We start from the raw sequence: 10,626 nt of genomic DNA on the forward strand, positions 1-10,626 counted from the left end.
GATCCTTACTTCAACGCTGGATTTAGTTCAATGGTTTATTTAATTTTCTTAAAAAACACTATCATCATCTGGTGGTGTATTTTGCTACTATATAAACTGCATGGTATGAAGATGAAAGCATTTCATTTAGTTAGCATTAAACATTTAGAATAAGACACAGATTTATTACCTTGCAGTTATGCCAAACTATGTGGGGGTGAGGGTGGAAAATGAAGTAACATGAAATTAACTTGACATAACTGTTGAAGATTTTGAGAACAAACAACATGCCAACATTTTACATGATAGAATTCTGACTTTTCTGTCTGAAAGTGACGACAGACTAAATAAAAAAATACAGCTTGAGGATGCTTCGTATCCTTATTCATACCATCCATAAAGCATAAAGGGACATGACAAATATTTTGAAAGAAAACCTTACAGGTTTTTCAAACAAAAATATTTTTCACATTTTTTCTATAATTTGGGGGGGAAAACAGGTTTTCCATTTCCACTATTTATTATTAACATACAACAAGAATCTACATAAAGCTACATAAATGAGTTGTTGACTTACGTGGTAACTTTTCAGTCTAACAAAATCGACTTTCATAGAGATGAACCTTTCTGAATTTCTGCTGAGATTTTTAATGTGCTCCACAAGGTCAGCACAGAACTTGTAGCCACCTTTGAGGACACAGAGAACCACAATATCATTGTCTCCAATGTCTTGCATAATATCTTTGGCCAATCGTTCTGTCCTGGGGCAAAAAAATTAAGGATAACATTAGATGCAGATTCTCTAAGCTCATGGTATGGTTTCCATGTGGTTACAAAGAAACACTATGTATGTGGCTTGAATGACAGTATGTTTAAGTGTCATGGCTTGGTCTGGATTGAGTTCACAATAGGCAGAGTGATGGATGCAAAATGCAAAGCATGTGAATCAAACTGGTTAACCTTAAATTTTATAAAAAGTGTACATTATCATTATGTCATACAGCAAAAGAGAAAACTGCAAACAGCTTAAGTGACTTGTTTGAGGTCAGGCACACAAGAATAATCAAGGCGATGCCCCAAAGAACCCGGAACTGCAGGGTTCCCATATCTGTCTTCTCTTTGACAATTCTGCATTTCAAACACATCATGACAGACGACTGAACCCAAAAGATACACATTCTGTAATAGACACCACATCTTTCAGGATTCCATTTTTTGGTTTTATTTTTTCTCTAGCCACTTGACACTACATAAATACATTGAGCTTCAGTAAAATCTACATGTGTGCATTTACCAGAGAAGAATAAGCTCTAAATTGAATATACTAGTTATGAACAAAAGCTGTCACTTCATTATCACATTTTTGTAATTGTAATGCTCAAGTAAATTCCATACATTAGCATTTTTTAGATTTAAAAAATATAAGGTATCTTTAGATCATCTTGTTTGACCTCTTATACGTAATTCCTTTTACTCATGTAAGAATGAAGATTAGTAAATGACTTTCACTTCCTTTACTGAAGATTAGTAAACCAGTCTTTTATCATCTCTTATCAAGTCTGAAAATAACGGGGAAAACCTCCCATAAAAAAGAAACATCTCTCTAGTGATTTTTTTATATATATACTCTTCCTCAGATTGTCTGATGAGTTGAAATTTCAAAAACTGCCAAAGGCCATTTTATATTTTAAAAAAGTAGGAACTCCAGCGTAGACAAAAATGTACTAATTTCAATTTCTAAATAAAAGACATACCATTTTTTAAACTTATATTTAATTGCTACCAATCTAGAGAATTTTCTCAAGGGCTGAACCTTCTTCCTACATGAAAATTTTGCATGATCACAGTATATTTGGTTCTTTGTCCTTTTCCATTATAACAGCATCAGTCTGTTCTGCTGGAGTAAGAAAAAAACAGTGGCATTTATTCTGCTGGAGTACGAAAACACCACTGGAGAGTTACTTACTTCAAACAAATTTATATTGAATACTATGAGAACTTCAGTTGGAACATATTTATTTTAAAAGGAGGAATTAAGAGTCAGTTGACTCTAACCAAAAGAGATGAAAAATTCAGCACAATGGTTACTGAAAATGCAATGAAAGAAAGCTTGTGTTTTAAAAATAAAGCAGCCATAACTCTTTCTTATGATGCATGTCTACGATCTTCTTTTAAGGAGTTCCAGTGAATTCAGTACTTGCAACTGGCTGTTTAAATGTGGTAGACAGAAAGCTGCAGCCTGAAAATGTCCCATGAAATTCTATTCAGATATTCCCAATAAATACACTGTTGAAAATTACCATTTCCATTTTGTAACATTTTCATAAGATTTTTAACAGCACATCATAAACTGTTAGTGAGCATGAACACTGAGCTGGACTCAGCAGAAATACCAAAGCATCACCAGGTGCCCACGTGGAGAGTACATGGGGACTACTACAAGGTAAGGAATGAGGGCTGGTCAAGCTTTCCCACTGCTACCTTCCAGACCAAGCACCTGGACCCAAACAGTCCCTGACACACTTTCTGGTTGCATTGAATGGCAGAAGTCAATAGTGCAGTCAGGAACTACTAGGTTAATTGGCATTAACGACTTGTACTAGGGACTTGTCAAAGTTGTACATAACTCAATGTTGGGTTTTCTCCTTTTCATATTAAAAACACAGGACGGTTGGAGTGCAAGTGAGACTTTCAAGTATAACTATATTCAAACCTTTGTACTTGCTCTTTCACCTTGAGTTCAGCTCCCTTGTAGTTTACATTCCAATGCCAATTTCACTATATGATCACTCACCTTTTTGTGGCACCTGTCTGATTTAATGCCCAGATAGATATTCAGTGAAAGAAATTAGACAGGGAGTTGTAAACGCAATAAATTACAAGTCTGGTATTTCCTAATTTTCAAGTATTTTTTTGCTTTTAAAAATGAAATAAAGTATTTTTATAATTGCTAATACAATACTTTAAGACAAATACCATATACACAGTCTGTGGATGATAAGCTTTATAAAACAGAGTAATACTACTGATCAAAGAATTTATTTAGTAACATTCAACCAACACATACCTGTCAACAATAATGCCATGTGGTATGAGCACATATTCCAGATCTCCGTAGTAGTGCTGCGGATAAGTGAACAAATCCAGACTGTATCCAGGCCAATTGTCTGAAATCTGAAATATTAAATAATGCTGTTAAGAATACTTCATGGTGTTTGACAATATGTAACTAAAATCAGTGTTCTAGTACATTCTTTTGGCTGTTCTAGTACAGTTTATTGGCTGAATTAATCATATGACATGCTCTCTTCCACTCATAATTTACTGTTTCACTTTTCCTATTAATTATTTTGCTTCTCAGTACACCTCAGAAATCAAATGCTACAGTTTTGTTTTTTTTTTTCCCACAGAATGTGGGAAATTTCACCTGAAATTACAAACAACTAGACAGAATAAGTATTTAGTACTAAACTAGTGGCAAGACTAAGTTTCTTACTAATTTCAAATTCGAAAGGCAAATGTAAGATTACCACTAAGAAGAGGTTCTCCAATGGGAGATTCAGACAGTGGGATTGAAAGTTGTAAAATCTTACATTAAAATCATACTTTTCTGGTTTAGAGGTACTTTAAAGTCATACATAAATAAATAAATAAATATTCTATAGATGAAATAGCATGTAGGACAGGGAGAAAAAATTATGTGGTTCATGGAAGGTATCTGTACAAATCAGTGGAAGATTGTACTTCTTGCCAAAGATGAGGTTCTTAATTTACATAAGTCATCAAAGATGAGTGATTACAAAATATCTACTTCTCAATTTATGATTAGCTACTCTATAAGCCCATACATTTACAGAAAAAAAATATTTTACAGATTTAATATACTTTAGTTTTATAAGTACTAGGATACAACAATTAGGAGATCCCAGAGCACTGAGTGGCGATAGGGACTAAGTAGATCAAAAATAAGCCGACAGGTAAAGGCTTCAGAAAGCTATGAAGATGCAAACTCATCAGCACAAGAACTAAACAAACTGTAAACCAACAATTTTCAGAATTCCTTATGAAAGATGAGACCTGCAGGCTCACAAGGCATGTTGGAATCTTTACAAAGCTTTGCTTCAATATCGGTTCACAACAAAAAGCAACATCTAATAGGTTTTTTTACAATCATGTTCCTCAAGTCACATATTCTTTCTTCTTTCTAAAGCTTGCCCACATGAACCTTGAGTAGAGGGATAAATGGTGAGAAACTTGTCTTTGTAAAGTGCAAATCTTAATGGCATGTCTGCTAAATATAACCTTTAAAGGCCCATCACTGAAACTAACCTCTGCTTGTAATTTCATGTGGTATAGCAATAAATAATGTCTCCAAAAAAACTCAAAGCTAACACAAGGTATCTGATGTTGAGGTCTTCCTCCACATCTAGTCTTCATGAACTTTGGCATAGCCCTGCCTCATGCTGTCCAGAAACACTGTTCCATCTCATGGATTTTCGCTTGCTTGGTTTTTTTTTTTTGCATATTCACCGACATCTACAGATGCCTCAGCTGCTGTGTTTTCTTAACTCTGCCCAACTGCTTCTTTATTCCAAAAAGAGGTTTTTGTTGGTAACTACCACTGAACACTCCCCCATAAAAAGCATGGCTCACAGATCACTGGACTTACACAAGCCTTGAAACTAGAAAATAAGTTAGTTATGTTCCTCATTTCCACAGAAACATGAGATTATAAATATCCTCCTTGGCAAGGTTTTTAATTAAGAGGCAAATCTTGCTCCAGAAACCCTGCTGCACAAGGCCTGTGAAGCCCATTTTCTCATCTTCATTTTCAGCATATAAGGGTGGCTGAAACTTTTTAAACATTTTGTAGCAATGAGCTGTCTGGCAGGCTTTTGTTCAAAAGTATCTTAACATAAAAAGAAACAATTTCAGATAGTGTTTTAAATTGCCTAAGGACTGTAAGGACCCACTAAGAACCCTTGTCAATACTGGTACTGATGCATCCTGGTCAAATTCCACGTGTTTAGTGTGATGCAGAAGATTAAACTAAATGGATGGAAACTTCTTCAGAACTCATCCAAACCAACAGGTTTCACTTAGGTTACAGTAAGTCCTTTAGGAAACAGGATCAGCATGAAATTTTGATTCTCCTATCTATCCTATCTGAATAAAAGAACATAAACTGCATCGCTTTGCAATAATACAGAAGTTCTCAGTTACAAGCGCTAACTGGCATTTGACCAATAAGATTAAATTCACATATACTTTCTAATTAATTATCTTTCTAATACGATAAGCCTATTTCATATTCTTCTTTCTTTTAAGGCACTTCCCAACATTAAGGAGAAATTGTCATCTACCCTAAAGCTATTCACACTGTTATGCAATGGGACAATTTTCATGTAACTCTAAATTTTTATGAGTATTCTGCTTGTGAATTAAAAAAGTGTGATTATCCTCAGTTTAATAGCCAAGCATCAAAAAATAGCCACCTCAAATTAAATTTTAAGTTCAACTTCTTTTGACTTCTGGCTTTAGCCCTTGAAAATGTGAAGCAAATATTTGTGATTGTTTCAATATAAAGACAGAATTCAACTGGATAAATAAATATACATACTGAATATATCGGTATACAGATGTGTAAAAAACAACCCCACAGTGCAAGAAAGGTCTGTTTTTAAAGTTCAGGCCTGGCATGTTCAAGCAGCCCAGCAGAAATTCTCCAGCAGGTCTTTCAGAAGTTGATGTGAACATAGGCAAAAAGGTATACAAATACATGGCAATACCAAAAGCGCTCCTTTGAGGCATTGAGAGGCTGGAGACATTCAACACCTTTGGAAGAACATTGCTACTTTTGTTGTGAGGTCTCAGCACAGTTCTCGCTTCAAAGCAACAAGGATCTGGATTCTGCTTTGATATTAAACAAAGGAGCAAGCATCTAGCAAAGTCTAGCTTTGTAAACTTAAATCATGCTGCAAAAGCCTTTTGGTTGGGCGGAGAGAGGATCACATGCACACATTTATGCATAGTAAGCAGAAGAAATCAGTACAGCAGAACATGGTTATGAGAATTCACAGCCTCCTTTGCAATATCCTCACGTTGCTTTGGTGCTAAACACAGACACCCACTTAAAAAAAAGTCATTCATTACACAGGTGCCAGGAGAGGTGGTTGATGCGCAGTGGTTTCAGTCAGAGCTCCAACACACAGCAATAGGTTTCTTTGGTAGGGGATGGAGTGAAGGCTGGTAGGGACAGGACGCAACACTGCCTACACAGAGCCCCCAACTCTGCTCCATGATCTGGGTAGCAGTTCTACAACTTGGTTAAAATCCCAATGCCACAATAAAATACAAACATTCCTAAGGTGGTGACAGCGATGGAATTTCCTTCACAGGAGAATCTGGTTTGTCCCTCAGAATAAGGAGCATATTTATTCATTTCATAGAGGGGTTTGGGTTGGAAAGGACCTTAAATACAATCTAGTTCCAACCCTCCTGCCGTGGGCAAGGGCACCTTCCACTAGACCAGGTTGCTCAAAGCCCCGTCCAACCTGGCCCTGAACACTGTCAGGGATAAGGCAGCCACAGCTTCTGGGCAGCCTGTGCCAGCTCCTCACCAGTCCCATAGCAAAGAATTTCTTCCCTACATTTTTGCACGATTTATTTAGCCCCACTGGTACTCAAAGTGCACTGCCAAAGTTCGGTCTTCTTCCCACCACAGAAGGATAAGGAGCAGCCGGACAGCGTGTTTTTACAGCGCTCGCAGGGCCCCGAAGGCCTCTAAGCGTTTTGGTGAGCGCTATCCCTGGGCATCCTGACCTCAGTTACTCAAGCAACCTGGTGAAGCGCACAGCCACCTCCGCCACTGCCCGGGGTAATTCAGGGCTGCGTTTTCATGGCGGAAACCAGGAGCCCGGTGAAGCCTGCGGAGCCGGCCAGCCTGCCCACCCGTAGTCCGGGGAGCCTGGCGGCGCCGGGTATCGTCCCCATCCGGCAGACCCGCAGGGATGGGGACAGCGGGCTACCCCCTGCGGCAGCGCAGTGAGGGGCCGCGGCCCGAGTGCCGGCGGGGGAACCCGGAGCAGGCTCCGTGAGGGGACAGGCGGTGGCTGGGAGCGGCCTCGGGTGGGGGCCAAGCAGAGGGGCAAGGCAAGGAGCGGAGAGGGTCCGGAGTCCGGCAGGGAAGTGAAGGTCCGGGCCGGGGCGGGGCGGGGCGGGGGGGTCAAGAACAAAGCGCCGGGGGGAGCCACATCCGTGGGGTACGGCGCTGAGGGACGGGGGAGCGGGGTCTGCGCGGCGCATGGCGGCGGAGGGCGGGAAGGAGCGGCGGGGAAGCGGGGGGACGGTCGGGGAGAGGATCGCGCACTGTAGAAGACAAGCGGCCGGGGCGGGCCGGGCGACGCTTTGCATTTACCACAACGCCGCGGCCTCCGCCGCTCCGCGCCGCCTCGCCGCTCCCGCCTTCCCCGGCCATCTTCCTGCGCCCTGCCGAGGGGCTGCGGCGGGGCGGGGCCGGCGGGGAGAGCTGCTGGGGCTGGGGCTGGGGCTGGGGCTGGGGCTGGGGCTGGGGCTGGGGCTGGGGCTGGGGCTGGGGCTGGGGCTGGGGCTGGGGCTGGGGCGCGGCACAGGAGGTGTCGGGGAGGCTGGCACCCGCCGCGCCGGGGGTGCTCATTAGAGCTGGCCCCGGGCTGTAGCCTTGTGTTTGGGGTAGGGTCCCCCGCCTCCCTGCGGAGCGGAGCCTGCGGTGTGCCCGCCGGCCGCCGGGGCTCCCCAGGCAGGCGCTCGACATCTTTTCTTAAGCCGTGACACGATAGGCTGGATCGGTAAAGGTCTCTAAAGAGGAGAGGAGACACGGGCTGTAACCTGTGAACTGAGGGGTACGTGGAGTCATGGAATGGGTGTTGAGAAAGCACTGCACAGGGCACGGGTAGCCTTGGTGAGGTGGGTACGAGGGGGAAGAAGCTACCGGCTTGGAGAAGCCAGCGCCAGTGACAGACTGGCAGGGTGGTGGAAGGGTTTGGACAGCTAGGTAGTAGGCCTGGGCTGAGTAAATTAGTGGAGAAGTTTAAGCTGGTGTGCTTTAAACTGACATTTTAACAGGTTTTTGCTTATGCTTTATGGAGAAAAAAAGGATGCCAGGAAGCAAACTTCCAATAGTTCATTAATCTTGCTTTCCATCCTTGCTGACTTATGAGCGGATGCTCCTTCCTCCACAACCCTGTGTATGTGCTGGAGGAAGCTGTGTCTTCCCAGAGCCTTCAGCCCATTGCCATATTGCTCATGCTGTTGGTCCAGCAGAAGGAAAGCTGATCAGGGTCCACACAGCCTTCTACCCCTCTCCTCCTCCCCCTTCCAATTCTGTTAACATCATTAGTAATACTTAGCTTTAACAGCCTCGCAGATGAGTGGGACCTTTTTTGTTGTCTTGGGTTGTTCTGATCATAGTCTACCTTTACATTCCCATGTAAGAAGTTCAAATTTGGACTTGCTCTATCACAACATGGCTTTTGGGCAAAATGCTAACAGCCTTCCAGTCCACTGCAGGGAAAATTATGGCTTTTCACTTTCTTAAAAGTGAAAGTTGGTTATGATTTCTGGTATTTATCTGTTAAATATACAACTGGTAGAATTCTGCCATTCCTGCACTGAAAATTATTAAAGGAAGAAGAAGTTACTTTTAGGGGAGACTGGGGTATAACAAAATATGCTTACTGATACCTGAGGGGCTTTTACCATTCAAGTAAGCAGACATTTCAAGTTGGTACGCTACTTTTCTAAAATATAGTCATTGAGACAGGTAGGTCAGAAGTCGTAACAGATGAATCCAGAGGACACTATGGGTCTGTATACAACAGGAGTTTGTTGTCCAACATGGACTGGCTTTTAGTTGTATCTTGTTAATGCACTTGCATTAGAGCTGATAGACAATTAATAGCTTAGGCATCTAGTGTTAAGAAAACTTCTATAAATGAACACCAATTAAAATCTGGCTAAATACTAAAGCAATTAAAAATCATCTTGGAGTAAATGCTTTGTTTCTTATATGAAGTCAGATTTGTTTGCTTTTTGGTGGATTAAGGAACTATTTTTAGATGAACTATTGCTACAATTGACATGTCTGAAAGAAGACCAGGTTTACAAAGTGACACTGGCTGACTCCAGAATGTCTACCCCAGAAGTGATGCCTCTATATGAAGACTGAGTTATACTGGAGAAAAAAAAACCAGTTCCTTTAATAGTGCTTTAAAATAAACTTAATAAAAAGTAGTGAATTTGATAAACAGCATATACAGACTTGCACAAACCTACATAAAGTAAATAAAAATATTTTTGTAAAATATATAGGAGATTTTCATAATGGGCAAAATCCGTAAAGATGTTTGCCTTTCAATTGCATGTAAACATTTCATACAACTATTGAGAAAGAAAGTTGAATATTTCATCTAAAATTGGGGATTAAATGCTACTGATTTGTACCCACAACCAGTTTTCAAGATTTGAAGATTTTTCTTGCTTGGAGGTGGGAAAAACCCCTCCTAAAGCCCACATTCACTCTAGACCCAATGCATTCTGACTTGGTTACCACCACATTACAGATAAAACTGCTGTTGCAGAAACAGAACTGGGCTCTATAGTTCTGAAGCTATTTGGATTACAGCTAGAAACTCAGATCAGTTTTGCCACTGCTGTATGAGTACTGATTTCTTCTAACTTTGGGACTAGTTGCGTTACTGTTACAATCTTCTGTCTTTTTTAACTACATTCTTTATCAGACCACTGCAATACAGGAGATTGTTGTAACTACACCACAGACAGAAGCTTAACAATTTAAAAAATACTAACATGAATTAGATGCTAAAAAATAAATTCCTCTGGCATTGTACTGAAAAACGTAAGCAGGAAATGCTTATTCTTCCCATCAAGATTGGATGACTGCATTTTGTCATCAAGATTGGATGACAAAACCAATACCAAATTTGGTATTCTTCTCTTCCGACAATTTCCCAAGACTCATTTAAGAAGTAAAATGAAGTGCCATGTCTTGCTAATAACAGTAAATATGAGTATGGAAATTAAAAGCTAGATATATTTAGCTGGGGTACATTTGAAGGGTAGTGCTACTATCAGCAGCCACTGGTCCAACCCACAGAGTTGCTCTTCTCCATGTAAGATATTTTCATTGGCATAAAATGTAATTATTTTAGGTTTTTTTTTTTTTAGTTTTTTTTTTAGTTTTTTTTTGCAAATGAGACAAATTCCTTGTTCTGTAAACCAAGAGAATTAACAGAAACCAGAATTAATGAGGTTCTTTGTACATGATGGAAATGAAGCTGCCAAGGATTTAGCTAATTAGTAACACTGATTTTTCAGTATGAACTGGTGTAGAATGTATGAATTTACTGTGGATTTTCAAAGCCTTTTTTTTTTTATTAAGGCCAAAGATGATTATCTGAAACTTGATATTGAGGCCTTAACTGTGAGAAAGACTGTAAGCATTCTGTAGAGCATTTCTATTATCTCTGTTTAGTTGTTTGTTTATAAACTAAAAATAGAAGGAAAAGAATAAGCACTTTTAGATATACAACCATGTAAAATTATAAGAGAGGAAAAGAACAAATAAAATAGGGTAGATCATGCTAACAA

General features: G+C 40.3%; 1 protein-coding gene across 2 annotated transcripts in view; it reads right to left on the minus strand.

Moving 5' to 3' along the window:
- PRTFDC1 (phosphoribosyl transferase domain containing 1) overlaps nucleotides 1–7,496 on the minus strand; it is a 45,813-nt gene extending 38,317 nt beyond the window's left edge. For both annotated transcript variants that reach the window (XM_057432674.1, XM_057432675.1), the window contains exons 1-3: nucleotides 7,397–7,496; nucleotides 3,047–3,153; nucleotides 557–740 (exon numbers count right to left, since the gene is read on the minus strand). In XM_057432674.1, the coding sequence (XP_057288657.1) occupies nucleotides 557–740; nucleotides 3,047–3,153; nucleotides 7,397–7,456 (351 nt within the window). In that variant the 5' untranslated portion in view covers nucleotides 7,457–7,496. The remainder of the gene's footprint in view (nucleotides 1–556; nucleotides 741–3,046; nucleotides 3,154–7,396) is intronic.
- Nucleotides 7,497–10,626: the final 3,130 nt, after the last annotated feature.

This window comes from Pezoporus wallicus, unplaced genomic scaffold, assembly GCF_028554395.1.
Source record: "Pezoporus wallicus isolate ANWC-B61680 ecotype Strahan unplaced genomic scaffold, APGP_CSIRO_Pwel_v1 scaffold_2584, whole genome shotgun sequence".
NCBI classification, from domain to species: domain Eukaryota; kingdom Metazoa; phylum Chordata; class Aves; order Psittaciformes; family Psittacidae; genus Pezoporus; species Pezoporus wallicus.